The sequence below is a fragment of the Centroberyx gerrardi genome, chromosome 8 (assembly GCF_048128805.1).
Source record: "Centroberyx gerrardi isolate f3 chromosome 8, fCenGer3.hap1.cur.20231027, whole genome shotgun sequence".
Taxonomy (NCBI): domain Eukaryota; kingdom Metazoa; phylum Chordata; class Actinopteri; order Beryciformes; family Berycidae; genus Centroberyx; species Centroberyx gerrardi.
In genome coordinates, this window is record NC_136004.1 from 18,489,984 (window position 1) to 18,511,959 (window position 21,976).

The following is a 21,976-nucleotide window of genomic DNA, read 5'->3' on the forward strand; positions in this document are numbered from 1 at the left end:
GATAGCAGATCATTTCTTCACAACTTTAAGATCCCACCATAAGACAATTTGAAATTGAAAAGATGTCTTCAGTCTAATGAAAAAATGAACATAAAGCTTGTAGTGGGGCAATCTTTGTGCCACAGTCTGTCAGATTAGGCCACTAACTAAAATATTAACATTAATTAAATATTTAAAATGAATGATGACACACACAGGGCAACCAACACAATTTTCTGTGAAGGAGGAATTTATTTTGTTTCTCTGCTTCTATACTAAACTCTTTATGATGCATCCAGCACATAAAGGTTAAAAACAGCAGTACAGTTGAATTGAACTGTCTACAAGTGTGCTATTAAAAAGACTGCATAAAAACAGGTGAGGAACCCTCTGCCCTCTAACAGCCTGCCTTGAACACTACTCCAAAACTAAGCCTGAAAACCAATGTTTTGTAGACACAAACTCAGGTATCCGGCATAGCAAATGTCTATTTCACTCATTCCTTCGATTTTGCAAGCTTTAGACAAGGAGCAGGTACTGGCTGTGTCCTGTCTAAGGCATGGGGTCCTATTGTCAAAGCAGGCAATCCTCTCTTGATCCTGATGCTGTCATACTGTGTGCTGAAAATCAGGCTTGGGGGCCATTGGGGGGGAAACGGCACAAAGGAACGATGCTATCTCCCAAAGCTGTCCACAATAGACACTGCCCTCATCCATAGCACAGTGAATTTCTTTTTCAAAATCTGTAGCTTTGTAAAAACAAATAGAATATATTTCTACATATATATAAAGCTTTTTAGTAGCTAGTAACAAAAATTGCCAGATAGACATTATCAGAAGGCACAGCGAGACAGTGGTGACGGTGGCTGCTCGACGAGGAGACTGTAAACATTCTGTCCTGCGAGTCTGGAGAGAGCTGGGGAGGGCTCGAGTGTTTCCAGAAGGCAGTGGGTTAGCCACTGGGGCAGCGCTGCTGCTGGACACAGGAGGGTGGGGCACGTCTTCAGTGGGATTCACTTCAACATTCAGTTAAAAATAGAGTCAAAACAGTGTGATAAGGCTAAAGAACACTATACCCTCTATGAAATCTTGCACTGGAAGTGTAGGCAGCAGTGGATACAAGGTTATCTCTCTAGGTCACAACACTGATTATAGTTAATTCAGCCACTCGTTGGACCAAGTGGTGCACAGTGTTTTTCACCATCACCATCATTGATCCTTATGAAAACTGAAGGCATATGACCTTTTTTTCTTTGCAGGAAGTATTTTAAAGTTGGCTTAACTTCATTGTATTACACCTCCCCCTTAAAACAAGAACATCCATCCCTCCAAAAATCTAGCCAACACACAAAGAACCCTGGATTTTGGTAAAAATGTCAATATTATTGGAGTGTTGTCTCCTTGTTTGTCTCTCCCTGTACAATGAGCAGCATTCAGCGGTTTGTGACGCTGGCTATTGTCTGCCCAAACTCCACTGGCTGGCTGAGGAAGGTGCACGGCCATTAGTCACCAAGGTCCAATTCAACAGACTGGGCCTGCCGCTCTCAGCATCCATTAAGCATTGTCGTATTTCTGCAGGGCTTCCTCTAGCTTGCCCGTGATTTTCTGGAAGAAGCCGATCTGCTGCTGCAGGTAGTGCTGCATCTGTGACTTGAAGTCGCGCACGCGGATCTGGTGGAAGTGCTGGATCTCAGCCAGTGTGGCAAAGGAGATGATGTTGCAGCGCTCGTTGATGCCTTCCGCCTGCGGCCTTTCCATCTTGCCCTCCTCCACGTGCTTCTGGCTGTCTTTCACCTTCGTCAGTGCTCCTGTTTGGGGGTGACAGCAGAGTGCAGGAGTTAGTTCAAGCTTTCTCTTTTTGCTGCCTGATCACATTTATACATTTTGTTATCCTCTTGTTTGTTATTTTTGGAAACTGCTTCACCATGAGAGTGCATGTTCTGCAAATAGAAACAGAACACCCACACCACTTATTTACAATGTTCAATCAAAAGGGAAATTATTAAGATACTATTTTAACCAGCATGGGAAAGTAGCTCACTAGTAGGCTCTGTCTCGAACATTATTTCCCTCTTAAAGGCATACGATTTTGATTCCAGGGCAACATTAGATTAGATTCTATAACAGATACGGTTTTTAATAAACTAGGATGTTCTTTACTGATAAGACTCAGGGTGAAACAACTCAAAAGTAATATCTATAACCTTAGGAACTTGACCAAAAATAGTTTCAAGATTCTTAGCTTGAACAGTGTGTTCCAAACTGCCTGAGAACCAGAACCACATCTGTGACCGTGGTCAGAGAATGCAAGGGGGGTCCAGATCTAAAAATATCTTGAGACACATTACGTCACCTCAAACGCCTTTCCTGAACACCCATTTAAGGGGATTTTGCTTGCTTTTTGATACCATCTACTACAATTGTTTGGCATTGTCAAGGAACTTACATTAACTTAGGCTACTGCTTTTATTAGGAGAAGAACTCCAGGATCAGGAACATCCAGGAATTAACACCAAGAAAGTAGAAGTATAGCCGTTTCTAACATGCAGCTATTCCTCAACACTGATGTGTGTGGTGGAGACATAATGATCATCAGCACCATTTCTTTGACATTTCCACATCTGTGTCCTTTCACATTATTTTAAGAAAGCAGCGCTGGAAACGATTTCATAGTCCTTGAGGAAGTAGTAGGATGTTTACTTCTAAAATTGCGACCACTTTGCTTAAGCTGTGTCATCAATCTGTAAAAGCACAGCAGAAGTAAAAACATTTAGTTCATCAATCTAAACTATCAGCCTATCCAAAACATCATTACATTTCCATGAGCGCATACGGGTTCAGCTTGAAGTCAACCTCCAGACTGGTTATTGTAACCGCTACCTTTTTGAAACAGTGACCAGATAGTGCCACTGCTGCTCCACTGACGGGTTACTCTGCCTTTCATAAAAGGGACGCAGGATTTCACAGTCATAGGGGATGTGTCATGTGTTCTCAGAAAGACATCTGAGCCTGCGGGTTTCCACACAGACAGGACGGACTGCATGCTGTGTTGTCACTGAGGTGGATTCTTGTGGTTTAGCAGGATCATGACATGAGAGTTTACACCCAGCCATTTTCGCACATATCACACACCATTGCTGCTGCAGTGCTTGCTTTAAAAAACATTGTCTAGTTTTTCATTTTCCAGAATAAGCCTGAAGCCAAACTGGTGCGAGAAGGAGACATTAAACCTAAATTGGATACAACTCTCAGACAGATGCTTATATGGGAGCGGAAGACAGGGTCAAAATGCCAAGAGCTCACGACAGTTCGCTTATCAAACTACTGAAACTCTCTGACCGAAAAAAGGAAGAAATGTCATGAACAGTAAATCTGAAGTTGAAATGTGAGAGAAACTGACCAGCCATGACCTGGTGTCTGAACTAACTGCTTAAAACATATTGATGTTTCACAGCTGGAAGCAGAGGACAGCCGTAGAAAGACACATTGGTGCTTAGGGCTGTGATATGAATGACAATTTATGTGGACTTACATAATTTCAAATGTCAAAGCACTTTTTTATTTTCAAGGGGGAGGGGGGTGCTTAGAATTTGCTCCTCTTCATTTATTTTTTTCCAATTAATTGCGCAGCCCTTGTGATGTAGCATAAAGCCTCCATAAAACTCTTAATTAAATGCTCTACACCTCAGCTAGTCTATATTTAGATTTAAATGAAACTTCTTGTAGGCGTATTTGCCTCTATCCTAGTTCCCTGTTAATGTGTACATGTGATGTTGAGTGTTGACATGGCCCTACTGCAATCATTAGAGAACAACCTCTGATGAAACTAGTGAAGCTTCACACATGGTATGACCAGTTGAGAGGTAATGCAATCCCCTACAGTGTAAACGCTGTGTTTCGGGTGGGGTGGGGGTTGAGGGGTGTAACCTGTACCCTTCAGGCATGCAGCCAAACTTCCTGCATTGCCTTGTCATGGGATTTTGTGTCATTTTGTGAACTTAGTCACCACCGCATTTGAAGTCTGACTCAGAGCGCTTAGTTCCTGACAAGTGAACCCACAGCATCACTTCAGAGGCACACTGACCTGACGCTGCACTCTTTCGGCTTCTCTCTACCCTCAAATTCAGCTTTCAGAGTTAATTGAAGCATCATGTCAACATCCAAGCCAAGTTCAACCAAATACTTCCTGTTTCCAAATGTCTGTTTCTTTACCACTGACAACACTCAAAGTGTCAGGCTATAGACTACAGTGCACAGAGCAACGGAAATATGCTGACATTCCCTAAAAAAATACATTTCATCGCCCCTCCCCCCAAAAAAACTGCACCGTCTGCCTTCTGGCCGTATCTCCCTCAGCTGCAGTTTAACCCAGATCTTTGAAATTCCTCTAATGCACAACAGATTGAACATGACAGAAAGAAAGACAAAGATAACAGGGGAAGAGAAAAGTGGGAGTGGAAAAGAGAGACGGGAACAAACACAGCTGTCCAAAGACTTAAAGGCCAATCCCAAAGGTGTTTTCCATACCTTAAAGGTCTCCGGCTTCCTGTGTTTTAAAAGCCCGCTAATGGACTGAAGTGGAATAATTGTTACCATGGAGACTTTATGGGAAATAGGCAAGAGTTCAGTCATGGAAGATAATGTCAGCAAACTGTCATATACAGAGCGTCATCATTTTCACAGCTGCTGCAAGTTACTGTCGTAGCCCTACCGCAAAAACACAGACACCAACAGTAAAGAAAGCTGTTGACAGTCTTTGTCACATTAAACACAGCAGCTTAACGTTTATCACAAATATTCAAAGCCGCCAAAATGTGCTGTGCAAAAGAATAATGCCTAGGCCACAGCCCGGACAGCAGACGCTACATCATCTATAGTGATTTACAGGGTGTGTGCCGCACACTGCAGAGTGTCACACCGTAAATGAGGAACAGCCAGATAAAGGCCGCCGAAGAAATCCTCCCTGGGTGAACGGTGGTGGCAGCGAGCCCTCTTGGGAGCAGCCACTTCAGCTCTTACATAACGCCTGGTTACACAACACCCTGCTACTGCTCGCCTGTGACCTGACTCTAACAAGCAGCGGCAATCCCAATCTCATCCCCTCTGCCACCTCTGTCATCCGTTTGTGCATTAGGGGAATCAAGAAAGAGCATCTAAATAGCTTTTGTCCATGAGTGGCCAACAATATATCAGACAGTCTTGCAGAGTCTGCACAGTGAGATGCACAGAGCGAGCGTTAGCTGGAGGCTGACTTTGCAAGAAAACTTGACACCCTTGTAAATCAGTGGTTTCCCCTACTTGCCTCCCATTGTTCCAAGACTCAATGTGGTGATAAAACTGTGATGAGATCAGACAAAATGCAACTTGCTGCTTGGTGATGTGCTGAACAGATGATATGAGAGAGATAAAGAGAACACCGTTTTAGATCAGATATGCACAGCCAATATGGGGAGAAAGTAGCCTGAACCGAGAAGTGTTTCACTTGACTTGCATTCAAATTCTCCTATTTCTGAGAAAGATATTTAAGTTTAGCTTACTTTCTTCCCCTACTGGCTTTGTGTACTTGCAGATATTGTTGTGTTGTTCACTGCCACTGATGCTTTGTGGAACTTGTGTTCTCTAGGCTGTATATAGTTGAGCGACTTGATTAATTTACAAAAATAGACAATTGAGATTATGCAAATGTGATTGAGGACACTCCTCTTTGCAATCAGGTTCACCAGTGTTTGCTCTCTCCTACAAACAGGATCTATTGGGGGTCTATTTTTGTTAACCTGATGAAGACTTTTTAAATCCATTGAATAAAAATATTATCTGCTGTTATTTTCTGTTAGTTTAGTTGAATTGATAACATGCCATTATCTGGAGTCATCAGAACATTTTCCCCCTAAGAACCATTGCACTTGCAGGATTAATACTGTCATATTGAGTGGGTGGATGAACAAAAACTCACAGCAGCATAAATGGGCCGGAGAGGTCATTTGACGGGTAAAGACTGAATGAGCTACGGTATGTTAAATAAAGAAATGCATTCTTGGGTGTTTTCAGTCCTAAATATGCTGTCAAAGCATTTGTTCAACTATATGTGGTCACAATTTCAAATTTCAATTCCCACTTCCCTTGAGCATCAATGTTGAGTAAGAGCTTTTCAGTTTTAGTTTTTACACTCCCAAGAACAAATTTAGATACTTTGGTCATCGGCCAAACCAGAGCGTATCACTTACCCCATTTCTGGAGTTTCAGCAGTGAGCATGTCTGAAAACCCTTTTCCTCCCTTCCCTTGTCTCCAGAGCTTGAAATATAAGGAAACAATGGGCCCTAATGCTGTTTAGGCTACAATGTCAAATTAAGACAAAAATAAAAGTACAAAAATACAAGATGTGGGGGTCAACGCCTTTTTGAAGACAAAGCCAGATATGCTGTGAATATCATGAGTTAGCATTAGTCCTGCCAACCTCCATGCTAATGGATAATGGGATCTCTGTAGAGGTGACGATCAATAGAGTGATGTTCAATGTCCCTCTGTGGGAAGGCTCACATTTCACTAGTTATTTCTATGAGCACAAATAGAAACCCGTCTGGTGTCTGTGTCCTGTTTAGACAGATACAGGTAGCTAAAAATGGAATTCAACTCTTGATAGGACTGATAAGCCTCACTTTGATGTGTTTCTTCTAAAGAAAGCAACTGTAAATTGACCACGAGACCACCTCTAGAGACACCCTCACTTACATGATACCAGGAGGGGATTTTGCTTTGAGGTGTAATGAACAGGCGCATTAGCCTCATACTTTTCAAACTGCTGAAGTTACCTATTTCAGTTTACCTACTGGTTAATTTTTAATTTTAATTAACACTCAACCAATGCTGAGAGACAACACTCCTACTTTAGTGCCAGTACTTGGGGAAATGAATTTATCTGGGACCACTTCTGCTGCGGAAATGTCTACTTTGGTTATGACAACAAGGATGTGGCCTAGCCAGTAGTTCCTCTCTTCAGGTGTCTAACTGGAAGAAGACAGTAATAAACCTCACTTCAGAATGGAAGAATAGCACTTGTGGACATTCCCACAATGTGATGATTAACCTACATGCAGTGTAGTGTGGCCAACAACGGAAAGCTGCATCAACATTGAGCAACAGCTAGGATAGATGAAAACAGGGATTGAAAGGGAAATGTTTTATTAAACATTTGAGAGAGAGAAAGCAGATAGCTATGGTAGACAAAGGGAGATGATGAGAGAAAGAGACAGAAAAGCCAGACAAAACGCCTGGCGCAGAACCTGCACTCAGAGACAACAGGGTTGGTGTACAACCAGCTTTGTTTCCAGCCCAGAGAATTTCGGCTCCCAGCTGCATAGTATTGTCTTCACACAATGATAAGCCAATGAACTCTACGCTGCCAGGTTTACAGGTTCATTAAAAGCCCTGTATTCTTTCAGGTACCTTTCCCCCTAATTAGGAGGCATATCACTGCAGTATTAGCGGTTTTCAAGTACTGCAGGATTCTACAAGACCTTAAGGGCCTAGTGGAAAACATAAGTAGATTTTAGAGAGTGAATGTCAAGTACCTGTGCAGAGGGTAATTGTATTTAAGACTCCCCAGCTACATGTAGGCCAGTTGAGTCACAAGCAGACATTCAGTCCATGAATATATTTATTACACTTTATATTTCATGTGGTATTTATGGCCACATTAGCAGTTCTAATGTACCAATGTCACTTGTGCCATGCACAATAGGGTACTACTTGACAGGTTGATACAGAATGAGAAAAAACATACAGCATTACAACATTACGTTTATGTCTGGTTTGAAGTGCCATAGTGTATTTATGTTAAAACTATAACTTTAACTGGACAAATACATCAAAGTGAGTGACATCATTATGGATAATTGGAGCAGCTAAAATGTGTGATATTCTGTCCATAAACTCCAAAGGAGTATGATGTTTTAATAATGGTCTATTAAATTGAAACACAGATTTAATTTTAAATTAAAATTGAAACTGAAAATAAAAAAAACCCTAAAACTAATTGCTAGCCCAAACTTCAACATTTGCCTAAAAACATTGGTGACAATTTCTTCTGTAGATCACTAGGCTATATGCCCCTGTGGCATCATCAGGTCTGCAAGCCCACCATCTTAAAATGACAGAGATAAAAAAAAATGCACCATCTGGGGTGTGCATGAATTATAGTCATTTATAGCCTAGAGCCTGTTAGCTCACTATATAGGTGATGAACAGGTTCAATAGGTCTAACAGCATGACTAAGTTGCATCAAAAAATTGGTTAAACCAATAAGGTGGTTGATAGAGCAGGCTAAGCTGAGGTAAATATTTTGTCTCTCACTTCTGCTATAAATAGAAAGAACTTTGGCATGAAGTGTTGCCACAGCACAATGTGGAAGCGAAAGCAATCAAACGAATGCATGCATACAAAAAGAAAAGCTTTGTAATATACGGAGCACATCAGGAGTTAAATAGCTTCAGCCCATTAAAAACAAGTTGTGAACATCAAAGCAATTTAGGATAAAATAGGCTACATGCTGGTCTCCTCTTCTCTGCTGCCTGCTCTGACTTTCCCATCACTTGTCTCAGATCTGCCAGTGTAGAGTAGGCCTGTTTCACTTCACTCTGTCATCTTTTCTCAATATTAAACGGAAATTTCAAGTGTTAGAGCTTTATCAGCTGGCACAGGCTTGGCACAGCAGTTGTACAGCAATAATCAATCCTTGCAGTGATGGCAGTATGTTAACTTTTGGGGCCCCAGCAAAGTCGTATGTGTGTGGTACAATCAAACCGTAGTTTCTTATCACTGGAATTAGGCTAGGTGTATCACACAAGATTGTGTAAATGACTGTGTCAGTTTATCTGGGCTGTGTACGGCCTACGTGGCAAACTGCATTTAGGCAGACTGAGAAGCTTGTGTCCCAATACAACCTCAACACAGTCCATCCTGTTTTCCCCATATTACCCATTGTGGATTGAATAGGCCTAGTGTTTGAGGGGGATCCAAACCTTAGCCCAGGATTTCCCTAGCCTAAATCATGGGCAGAGTGGGAAATTAACACAAGCTACTAGCCAGCTGGTAAATTTTACCTGTGGCTCTACTAAGCCACTTTGGCAGGTAACTGACGATTGTTTGGAGGTCCCTTTATGAATCAATTTGCCTGGTAAATTAAATTTTGGAGACCACCAGCCACGAAAATGTCAATTTCCTGTCCTGATCAGAGGGCTACTGTGCAACCTCTGTCTGAGAGCCATGGCAATCCAGTAAGGTAGAGAACTGGACTCATACAATGCATGGTATGAGGAGGATTAGTCTACATTATCCTCTAATCCTATATGGTGTCCTATATGGCATTGTGTCAGACAAGACTCTCAATTTCCAGTTGATTGTAAAGGTTTGTTATGTTTGACATGGTTTAAAGAGGGACCTGTTAAATTAACACACAACTGAACAATGGCACTAAGGTTTGGAATGCAGTCAGCCAAGTAACAGCCTGAATGGTAACTGGGCAGTCTAGTTTGGTTTGAGTTGGCAACTTGGCATGCATGCTCCATTCAGACTAATATTCTGTATTTCCCTCCACGAGGAAGCAAGTATGCTACAATATTATGTACTGTAAACAGCAGAGAGAGCCTCCCCCTAAACAGCGAGCGCTACAATGCTGCGCCCCTTGCATAACAGTGTTGCCTCTCATGGGAGTGACATTTTGCCTCACAATGAGAACAATCATTGCTCTTCATGTGGGAGGATGGCCTAGATAGTCTAACATTGACTTTCTGTGGAAAGAAGGGAAGGCATGTGGACAATCAGTTATGATTGAACTGAATGAAGCACAAATCTTGTTTTGGGTCAATGGTGTGATCGACAAGTCAGGTAGGGTATTCTCCAGTTTCCAGGCACTACACTGCAATAGATCACCAGCTATGGAAAATCAAACACAACACGTCAGCCGAATGGGTGCTGCTCATGTGATTCAGCAGTTCGGTGAAACTAGGGCAAGTGCACGTGAAGCAATTTCCCAATGCAAACATTCCCTATTTGTATTGCAAATAGTCCCGTCAGCTTTAATGACAATGTGACCGAGGACTAGTGCTGCCAGGTCTGACAACCACAACAGGCTGAGACAAACAAATTATGTTGCATGGGCAGCGACGGCACTTTTTTTCTGTACTTGATCCCTGTTGCTTGTACTTGAACCAATCTTGTAGTAGGAAGTATGGCAGATTGGAGTTATGATCCCAGAGGTACCATATTTTAGTTTTATATGTGCGGTGAATTTTAAACAGACTGGAACTCCATGATTATGGAACATTTTAGTGACCAAGTTTTAGGTGAGATTTGACTTCCAATGCTGTTGTTGGATTTGTCTTGATACAGTAGTGTCGGCTCCAGCTGCTGTCTATTCTGTTTCCCAGCTCTAAGCTGATGATATTTGAGCATGCAACAAACAGACTGTTTGGTGTTGGTCCTCACTTGTGTCTGTTACATATTGCCTTGTCTGTTCAGTTTAGTATTAGGTTTATCCACTTGTCATGGCTCTCTAAGCTGACTATTCTTTATCTTTTATAACAAGCAAGGTTGCTTTCTTAAAGCCATCATAAATAACAATTCTTAATCAACCTGCCTGCTTTAAAAGCCTAAAGAAATGTAATAGAAAATAAAGTTCATAAATCAACAATCTGTGTCAGCTGGTTGGTCTCATGTATATTATAAAAGGCATCAAACAAAAACCTGTCTGGCTATTGAGAGGCTGCTGTTTATGCAGAAGATATTAACTGACAAACCACTCAGTCAGTGAGGAACTGATTAAGAGTGTGTGACACTGTGTCATCATCTGGACGACTTTACCTTTCTGGACGTGGATGATGTCTGGGTAGTTTGCCAGGTGGCCCTGGTAAAGAGCTAACAAATCCATGATTGGGTCGAGATCCTTGCTGGGTTGCTCAGCAAAATAGTCACCGATGGCTTCGTATGCCTCCCCGGTGAAGGAGATGGCTTGGTTGAGTCCAACAGAATACGCCTGCTGGTCCATTTCAAAGGCTTGGCTGAGGACCTTGAATGACAGCCCCACTTTCTGGTACTCCTTCTTGAAGCCGGTGATCTGCTTGCGGGCAAACTCATTGATGGTGGCGTTGAGCTGCAGGGCGCCGTCGTCCATCCTTTTGGTGAAGGCTTTGAAGCCGTCTATTTTGCTCTCAACCTCCTGCAGGTCGAGCGGAGCCGGGGGGGTGCTGATGGTGAGGAAGAAGTTGGCCCCGACCATCTCGTCCTTCTCCGCCTTCCTCTTCCCCTGTTTCCAGGCCTTCTCGTCCGCGCTGTTGCAGCTGAGGAAGTGCTGGAACACATCACACCTGGCCAGGACAGGGTGGCTGGTCATGTGGTTCATCCACCATATGAGGCCCTTCCTCCTCTTGGAGATGAAGTCCTCCTCGAAGCGCCCGGTGGCCTGCTTCTCTGGGATGTGGGGCACCGAGATGACGGGGAATTTCTCCACCAGCCGAGCATACAGCCAGTCAAAGTGCTTATACCTCCTGTTCACCTGGGTCTGCGTGTGGGTGGGCGTCAGCTTGTAGGAGATGTAGCTTTTCATGCCCTTGAACTTGGTCTGCTTGGTGGGGTCGTCGATCGTACAAGCGAACGGGTACGGGTTCTCCTGCCACTCGGGACCGTACTGACCCATCACCACGCAGATCTTATCTCCATCCTTCACAAAGCCAGATGCTTCCCCGAGCACAAACGCTTCTCCTCCTGACTTCACGAAGGTCGAAAACCTGTTCAGGTTTCTACTGACCGTGGCTGAACTTTTTGCTTGCTGTGCATTTCCCCCTCTTGACATTGAGGATGTGGACACTCTGTAAGTGGATGGCCCATTGCCTTCAAAATCGTGGTAGCTTCCTGCCACAGTTCCTGGCTCATCTGCCACAGTGGAGCTGTCATCCCAGTCATCATCCCAGTCATCATCACTCCCCTGGCTGGTCTGCTGATAGCTCTGCTGCTGCTGCTGTTGCGGGGGGGGTGAGAAAGTGGTGAAGCCAGGCGCTGCTGGTTTAGAGGAGTTCTCAACTTTATTCTGAGGTTTATACGAGGCGTCAAAACCTCCGGTCGGGATATTGGCGTAACGGGAGTCCGGATAAGTGTCCCCAGATGTGCTGCTGTTGTTGTTGAACGTGGAGGCGGCGTCGTTCCTCAGGATCTCCACGTAGGACGCGGGGAACAGTCCTCTCTCCCCTTTGCTGTTCGCTCCCTCAAACCAGCCCTCGATGTCCTGCTCGCTGTACAGAGTCACAATCTCGCTCTCTCTCACCGATATCTCCCCGGGGTTTTCAGAGTTGAAGTCGTACAGTGCTCTGGCTTTCAGCGCCATGATTCACGGCCACTGGAGCGGCAGCGCCGAGCAGAAGCGGGGCTAGCTGGCTGGCCGGCCGGGGGGGGGAGTACAGCGGGCAGGCTAGCCAGTCAGCCCACCCAAACTACTGGAACTCCGTGTACAAACTTACACGGGCTACACAGCGTGAGAAAACTCCTTTATATCCCTTACAGCGCGCTCCTTCCTCAGAGGACGTGGTCCGTTTGGTCAAAATCGTAAGGAGATCCTGCTGTTTTGGTCCAGAGGTTGCAGTGTGGGAAAGTGAAGCGAAGGTATTTAGGTTACAACACTCGCTGCTCCAGCCTCCTCTGATCAGACGCGTCTGTGTCGCGCTGCGCAGCAACCGCACGCAATCAGTCCGAATAATCGAGGGAGGAGCTAGGATGCTGTAACCCACCAGACAACACCAATCAAGCCTTGTGTGCACTGAAGCAGGCTTTCCCAAACTTGTTGAACGTAAAGGGCACCCAAATGAATAGCCTGCTCTTCATATCACTGACCCCCTCATTTAATAAAGGTGTTGTCCCAGGAACCCCCATTTGAGAGGATTTTTGTAGGTATTGTATTGTAGGTGGGGAGATAACAGTGGAAAGGGTGACACATCTGATGGGAATAGGCATTATACAGTCTCCTAGTGCTAACTTTAAGTGAATGTAAATGTAAAAAAAATGTAACAATTTTCTCTTTTTTTTTTGCTGTGGACCCCTGGATCCCCCTTAAGGACCCCTGGGGCTCCCGGAACCCAGTTTGGGAACCACTGTTAATTAGAGACATCTCCTCATGTGAAATGATGCCCACTTATGCTCTTTACTTATATAGGCTACTCTTAGAATTTACAATTTAGCTTGTTTTCACAAAGCCACAAAGTGACGCATGTCAAATCAAAGCACTCTTAATTACTCATGTTTCTTATTTAACAGAGTACAGTATAACATTCATCATAACAAAATAACAGCCTATCATATATTCACTTCTTTCAGAAAACATTCCCTGATAATAATTTATGGTGTAAGCTTTGTAGAAAACTTGAAATTCTACATTACATTCTTGTAGTCGGTGTGTAAAGCTGAGGCCAACACTGTTACACTATTCATAGGCTCTCTGGTTTATCAATTTAAGATAAGAGTGCAACTTCAAAGTGGAGGATGTCAGTTTAAGCTGGGAACCTGGGAACCTTCACAGTCCCATTATCTTGAAGAATTTCTTCTGCATGTTTAGTTCCTACAAAATACACATACCATACTGGCATCAACAGTATTAAAGGCATTGGACTTTTAATCACAATGTTATAAATAAATCATGCTGTAAAAGTCCAATGTAGTAGATATAGAAATGTAACCATCACAACAAATATCAAATATAAAAGAATGAATGATAAAATATTGATGAAAAATAATATTGCTAAATCAATTAATCATTTCAACAGGAAAATTATCTTGTCCTAGCAATCATTTTTACAGTCCTTGATGTTATTCTGTTTAGTCACTTTTTTTAGTCACCATGGCACAACATGGTCCTCAAAAGGAATATAATATGTGTGACTGGACAGACTGCGATCGAGAATCCTCTCTTGAGGGTGTGTGGTGGAGAAATGGAGTTTGTTTTATGCATCAAACATAAGGTTGCATATGGATGACAGAGAATCTCTTGGCCCTTGCAATGGCTCAGTGAAAGTGAGAGATTTTGTTTTGGGTTGAATGGTTTATTTATCAGATGCACTGAAGATGACGATGTGGCATTTGCTGATCAGTTTACCATTTGTTGTAATTAACAGAAAATAGCATTGACTTTTGACATTCATATATGCAATTCCTACACCTATTCTAGTTCAGTTTGAATTAATGAACATTCACATTCAATTTCTCCTATAGCCAGAAATGAGAAAGGACTTTGTCCCATCCTCTAATCTGTGATGCCATGCACAGCTTCACAGAAAATGAATTGGTTATGATAGTGTGACTGTGACATTACCCAAGATGCTTTTCAGGGGGAAAAAGTATATTTTTGCACTGATAGAATTGAAGGAGTGACTTTATTACTCAGTTAGTCTTCTTATGTTCCTCAAATTTTGAGAAGTCATAGGCAAAGAAGGAGCTCCAGGCTGGATGGTCAGACTGATATACGTGAGACTGATATATCAGACTGATATATCAGGCTGATGTTGGCCTTTCAATAAAAATCAGATATTGGCCAGTCAAGAATAAAATTCTAGGGGAAACACTGAATCCTTGTAGGCTTTTGGAATGTTTTGGATTTTTTTGCACAGAAATAGTCAAATTTATATATACAGAATGTCGGCACAAAATATTGGCTATTGGCTGCCTCCATCCAAAAATATTGGCATTGGTATTGGCCTTCAAAAACCCATAGCAGTCGAAACCTACCAGGCTATACATCCTAAAATATCGTTACAAACTACAGTCTTGTTGCTCTTGTTTCAAACTTTAGCAGCGAACCGTTCATGTTTACAAATGCTGGTTGTGTTCAAGGCCACAGGAATACCACTAAATCTTAAACTGAATGGTGTTTCCTCTTAATGTGGATGAATAAAAGCCCAAATTAACATTATCTGAGTGTGTTTGTATACTCAGGGGTCCAATCAGACTCTAAGTAATCATTTTTATCAGTTCAGACACAAATATGCTCACTCAAAAACACCCAAACGTTTCGTGTTTGGTTGACATGCTATGACATAAACAAACCATTTCCTCTGGGAGGAATGCATGTTGACATGGGGAATGCAGCAGGAGTGCTTATTAACCATTCCTATACTAGACTGTGTAGTTCTGGATGAGCCCTTTACTCTGGTCGATACTGCCCCCTTGTGGCTATTATTGCCATTTTGGTTGTACAAGAGTGTGGCCTATAGACTCTTTGGTAGTGATGATAATCTGATCCCTGTCAAGAAATCCTCTTTTTCCTCCATAAAGCGCACGGTCAGTTACAGAATAGCACGCTTTAGGGACTCAGGGACTCAGTGTCTTGCTCAGCAGCACTTCAGCAGGGCAGGCGCAATGGGGGTTTGAACCCTGGTCCACCAGTTGAGGCAGAGTCTCCTTACTCACTATGTCACCCAGATGCCCCTAGGCTTTACAGGGTGCATATCATATCATCAGAATTTGTGTGAGAGTGTGAGTTTAGTTCAAATTGTCATTAACAAGACAAGCCTGATGTTTCCTCAATTGATCAAAGCATCCAAGAACTCATCTGACTTTGCCACATATTTTTTCCCCTCAATAAAGTAAAAACATTGCATGAACTGTAAATTGTAAGCTATGATGTGCTAGTGTACGACACTATTATTAGTATAACCATGTAACAACAGCACTAAATTCACTCATATTAGCATATTGCTAGAGGCCACCAGAGGTCACTCCTCTCACACTCAAGCCTTCAGTCAAACACATGGAAGAGAGAGAGAGACAACACTACTAATGATCTTTTGGAGAATTCCGTCTCTGACTTGGCATTGGACCTGACAAGTAGTTTTCATGATTAAAAAGCATCACTTTTATTAATTTACACTCATGCATGTATGATGTACTCACTCACACTGCCAGTGGTCATTAAATGGCTACTTACCAATCAAATCATGGCTCATTAAAGTATTTTAATAGAAGATTATACACTGAGTTTGCACACGCTAAAATACGCTGCATATTAATATACATCCACTATGCATTTCAATGTCTTTTCAACATTCTCCATAATTGTCAGACCTGTGCAGAAGGCATCAAACTCACCCACCCATCCACTTATTGTGTTCAGGGAGATTTCATTTATAGCACAGCACATGAAATATTGAGCAGGAGTGTGGTCTCTGGGGAACGTGGATTACTTCAGTATGCAGCCTGCATCACATTATGAGACATGTGATTTTTACTGCTCCTCTAATCAGGATGATAGCACATAATTGTTTCGTCTTGGCTCAAAATATATGCTTCCCACCAGATAATTCTTGTTCATTTTTATACTGTTAATTTGGCCCTGTCTGGTTAAGATAGTGGCATTGCAAACTGATTACAGTTTTCTGTATGTGTACAGCTTGACTTTTGGGGAAGCTAATTAAAAGGAGCTGTGGCATCAAGTGTACCATGTGTACCACAGAATTAGCTATGGTGTCTATGGCTCTCTATGGTAAGCCATCATGAGGAACCTTTGGACACCTACATGGATAGAGGACAGCATGACCATTAAGGAGCCAAGCCCAAGATGACACAAAATCTGTTCTGAGTTAAACCCATTATCACATCTGACACAGAGCCAAGGTTTTGTCTCCATTCTGGACTTATCTAATCAACTCATCTTATCTAATCGACTCATCTGCCATTTATGGATCTTATCTGTCATCATCTGTGTATCTTTTGCTATATATTAACCTACTTTTATCTTGTGCATCTGTGATTAATCCAATGCCGCTACAATGGAACAATTCTTGTGAGAGTATGCTTAGTAGTCTTCTTTCATACATTATGTCTAGTCTGAAGTATATGTGAGGGCCTGTTACATTTTGCTCCACACCTATCTCGTTAATCCTGTCTTGTGTAACTGTCAAGTAATGTTTCAGCACCAGCTCACCAGGTCAAATTCCTTGGTTAGGTTTACTCATTGCACTTGGCAAATAAAACCAATTTCGATTGATCACAGAGCCACCTAGTGGCAGAATAAGGTTTGGAATATCTAGATTTCACAATGTGGAAAAATGTCATAATTTTTGTAATATCCAACATATTTATATGCATATCAGATGAGATCCTTATATTCCAACTTATACAATAAAGAGGGCAGCATATCAACCAGACCATACCATGGACTCTAACAGACACAGCCTGTTATTTGCCAGGTTGAAAGGGGCAACAATCAATTTATGTTATTCCTGAAGTCAAGAAGAGTCTAACCGGTATTTGTAACCATGAGAACCAAGGATATAAGCAATGGTGCCGTGATGCACAGTCTGGAGCTGCTCACTAAAAATAAATTGCTGCCTTCATAGACACATATGGTTTCTGTCAGAATTTTCACATCTAGGAATGTAAAACTGAATAAAATAAATATAATATCTGATTGCAATTTTGAAATCAAAACTGCCACAAACATTTTGGACTGCATAGAAGCCAATGTGGTGTGGTGTGGTGTGGTGGCCTGATTGACTGAAGTTTTCCTTCTGTGTGGTGGCCATTGGCCTCTCTGTGAGTAATGAAACATTCTCTATGCACTTGGTGCAATGTGAGCATAGTTTTCATGTGTCTTTATGGTTGGGTTTAGAGGAGTTTTCTAACCCAGGAGTCATCTGCTAGTAAAGGCTGGAAATCACTCTTTAACTTCCAAATGAACTATACATCACAGTCGTGCTGCCAGTTCCAAACCACAAAATGTGGCTTTATGCCTTGAAAATCACACTACATCCACCTTTACCATGTTTTCTATTTTATTCTCTGTAGAGCTGTACATCGGTGTTATATCCCAGATGATTAGGGGACATGACAAACTTCTTCTCTAGGGCTATGGGAGAAAGTAACCGTTTATTACCATATTACAATGAACATGAGTGAAATCAGGCAATCTGGGAAAATTTGGGGAATTTTAACTTCTGCAACCTATTCCGACATCCAACCAATACAATGGGGCCTCTATGAAATCTCCATGATGTTGTCTAACCACATCAAAGGGAAAATTGTAGACACCATACTCACAGGAGACATGACACACCTTTTAGTGTTCTTTGTGCCAAAACAATTTTTTCTGGCTGCATTTGGTAATCTGTGACAGCTAACTAGGTGATCTGGGACACTCATGCATTATTTTTAGAGAAAGCTTAAATCAACCTAATTTATGCTGGCAAAAGTTAATGAAAATACCAATATTGTATGTTTTTGCATAGTTTTAAAAAATATATATATGTTTATTGCATTTTAGGTAGAACAGCAAACAGACAGGCATGTGCATGCACACATAAGAAGGGAGACAGAAACAGACAAATATATATATTACAAATTTAAAAAAATTCACCACCAAAGGTATGACAACAATACAGTTTCCGTACAGAGTTCCAGGTACATAGATATAGACTCAGGACTTTCTTGCTTGAGTCTAAGTGCTCAACATATAGGACCACAGAGGGGACCATATCTTCCAAAAATGTTCAGATCTCTGATTTAAGTCATAAGTCGGTTTCTCTAAAGGTAAAAGATCGGAGGCCTGTTTTAATCACATCTTCACAGATGGAACATCAGGAGAAGACCAGAGCAACAAAATACATTTCTTTGCAAGATATATGAGAGGATTGAGAAGCTTCTCAGAGTCTTTATCAAATGCTACATTCTTGTCATGATACAATACATACAGATTTGGACTAATGTCAAAAGTCCTGTGAAACATCTTTTGAATGTGTGAGTGGATTCCTTTCCAGAAGGACTGGATCTTGTCACTGCTCCAAAAACCATGCATGACAGTGCCCAGATCCCTTTTACATTTAAAGCATAAATTACAGTAGATGTATTTGGGAACATTCCATGAGGACAGACTGGTATATGATAGACTCTGTGAAAGAATGTAAAATTAAGCTGCTGTATATTTATGGATGTGCATTTAGGGTACATCGTTTCACAGATCTTCCTCACTGAATGTTTCCCCTATATGCTCTTCCCAGACACGTTTCAGTGATTCATGTGAGGAAGAGCCTGTATTGGCTAACATGTGGTCGATATCATACATCAGAAGTCAGAAAACTCTCTATCTCAGCTTTTTTAAGATGTAACTTCCTTTCCTTTCTCTGACAATCTAAAACAATCCTCAGTTGGAGGTACTTGAAGAAGTCCTTATTGGGAGGATTGAATTCTTCTCTAAGTTGTTGAAATGTTTTCAGTATCCTCAGTAAAGAGAGATGATAAATTAATAATTCCATTGAGTTTCCATTCCAGACGTCCAATACTTTTCATCTGGGAAGGAAAGTCTGGGTTATGAATGATTGGGGACCAGAGTGAAATATGGGCTGGGATCTTCAAGTATCTCCTTACGTCTCTCCAAGCTAGGAGAGTGTTATTCAGTATATCCTATAGTGGTTGGATTTACCTTGAATTTCATCTAGCCTATGAATGAATAATAATGATGGCAAAGTATAGATTTGATCCCTACCCACTACAGTCACGTCTGTCCAGACTCCAGTTTATCACCTGCCTTATCTGTGCTGACCCATAATATTGCCCCAAATTGCACAAGGAGGCACCTCCCAAGCATAGCTCCCAAGTCTTTGGGTTTTATCATTTTACTGAATCTCACTCTTGGTTTCTTTTTATTCCAGATATATTTGGATATAGTATGATTGAGTTTCTGAAAAAATGAGAGAAGCAGATAGCTAGGGAGGTTCTGGAACAGGTAGTCCAACCTGGGAAGGATACAGATTACATTGATCCTGCCAATTTATTTTCCTTTTTTATTAAAAGCTAATATGTTATTCGAGTCTTAGGCCTATTTAAACTCTTCATGTCTAACCTCGTTAGACTTCTAGAGATCCTATAAATTCAAACTCAAGGCATAATGTGCATTATAAGGTCTAATTGTCTCCTTTCTGTGTCTCTTCCTTGCTCTCTCTCTCTTCTTCGCTCACTGTTTGCCTCTCTCTGCCTGCCGCTTTGGTGCCACTAATCTGTGATACAATTTCAATGACACAGTTACAATGAATTCATCTATATTTTCATAAAATGTCTATGCAGTATACACAGATCTTATAGGTAGGCGGATACGAATATGAATATACATATTTTCTTTCTGTGTGCCTGGAAACCTTTGAGCTAGCTAGCTAATTTAGGTGGTCAAGCAAAAAAGTTTTGACCCCTGACCTAAAAAGTTACACAGTACAAGATTTAATCCTCTATACTTGCATAACCATGCAAGTACAGGAGGTCCCTAAAATGCCTCTTTCATCCATTTGAAGAGCTTATAACATTGACCCAGAATACCAGAAACATGTTGTCTCACTTTTTTCTATGTTTTATAAAGTAAAACAGAAGAAAAAAACAAAAAATATAGTTTAATAATTTTTTAATTAATGTTGTATTGAATTAGTATATCATACACACAATTCCATTACAATTAGGAACATTGTTTTGTTTATGATAGTTTTATAGCCTTAAAGTTAGCAAACCTTACCATGCACTTTGTCTGAGGAGCTTCCTCTTTGAAGCTTGCCCCGCCCCCTCTGTGACGTCACATCCATGAAGTTATGACTTTTGATCGTATGGCATCACAGCTAGGGCTTGGTAATACTAATAATTGTTATCTTGTTAGATCAAGAAATCTACACAACAAAGCTTAGGTGTCCTACAATAGCTGATGTCCCAGTGTGAGTTCACCCCTGTAGACCCAGCTGTCATAGGTCATCTTTGAAATCCGAAATAAAACTCAGATGTTCGCTGTATTGAATATCTACTTAAAATGCTGAAAACTTGTTCTAAATAGAAGACTGCTTTTTTTTTTTTACATTTCTTCATTATCAGTGTTTTTGAACCAGTACAATAGCTGCCAGAAATAGCGGCGTTCCCTTTACAGAATGAAAATAGGGACCATGTGTTTGGTCATGTGACCACGCTACGTACTAAAAACGACGTGAATGACGTAGCGTTGTAGGCTTCACTAGTTTCCTCAACCAAACACTCACTGATATTGTGTGATAAAACTGGAAGTCAGCCGGTGGGCGAGGGGGTCTTTATTTAGAAAAAAAGATACAAACGAAGCGGACTTGATCTTTATAAACAAACGCCGTCGGTGCTGTATTGAAACTTGGGTTCATGGTAGAGAAGACGGCGAGAAATCCTGTTTGTAACCCTACCGAAGGCTGATTTTATTTTTCTGTGGCTGTCGAAAGGCGGGGAATACAAAGCGACGTGTGCCCAAATCCATTAAATTTGCACTCGCCGAGGCAAAATCAGGATTACTGTAAAAACCAATTCGTGCAACTGTGACTGGTCAGCAATAGTACATGGATTATCTGGTGAGTAACTGAATCGTTTTGCATTGGTAGCCTATTGCTTTTTCTAACCAAATATTGACTTGGTTTCTTGCCATTTGGCTCCTTATCCAGACAGTGGACTGTCATTCAGGTGTGACTGTCAACAATTATGTGAAGTAAGTTAGCTAACCAGGGCTTCGTTGTTTTGCTAATGTGTCAGTTCAATAGGTTTTATCATTTCAGTGTCTTCTGTGAACTAGGTCTAACTGGTCGACCCACATCCTGATCTGTTTACATGTGAAACATGATCACATTATTTAACTACTCCCTTTAAGTGTTGTTACCTAATGTGGCATTAAGCTTTTACTTTTCAAACGGCTTGAAAACTTGCTGCTGAGCTTAGCTGCTCTGTAAAAAGTGTTAGCTAGGCTACTTTGAGTCATGATGTCATTTGGGTCAGCAACTTCAATGTCTATACTGCACTGACATTAGGCCGTGAAATTAGCTTAGCGTTACGTTTTGGGTTGAGATATTACGTGTTTATTTTGTCATTGCTGTGGTCAGTAGACCTGTTACAATGCAGGCTACTGTACCAACTTGGGCCTGGGAGATTACGGTTTTGGGCCTTTGCCCACATTCTAGGGATGGGATGGGTGCTGCTTTAACAGTGCAAC

The 21,976-nt window shown here is 41.6% G+C and overlaps 2 protein-coding genes across 2 annotated transcripts in view; one reads left to right on the forward strand and one right to left on the reverse strand.

Moving 5' to 3' along the window:
- Positions 1–211: 211 nt before the first annotated feature.
- Positions 212–12,663, reverse strand: snx18a (sorting nexin 18a). Its single transcript, XM_071919224.2, has 2 exons — positions 10,837–12,663; positions 212–1,786 (listed from the first exon to the last, which is right to left on the reverse strand). The coding sequence occupies exons 1-2, from the start codon at positions 12,350–12,352 to the stop codon at positions 1,533–1,535; spliced, it is 1,770 nt and encodes a 589-aa protein (XP_071775325.1). The 5' UTR covers positions 12,353–12,663; the 3' UTR covers positions 212–1,532.
- An 8,361-nt stretch (positions 12,664–21,024) lies between these two features.
- Positions 21,025–21,976, forward strand: part of LOC139927187 (ADP-ribosylation factor-like protein 15) — a 126,664-nt gene continuing 125,712 nt past the window's right edge. The window contains exon 1 of the mRNA XM_071919243.1: positions 21,025–21,344. Within this exon, the coding sequence (XP_071775344.1) occupies positions 21,333–21,344 (12 nt within the window). The 5' untranslated portion in view covers positions 21,025–21,332. The remainder of the gene's footprint in view (positions 21,345–21,976) is intronic.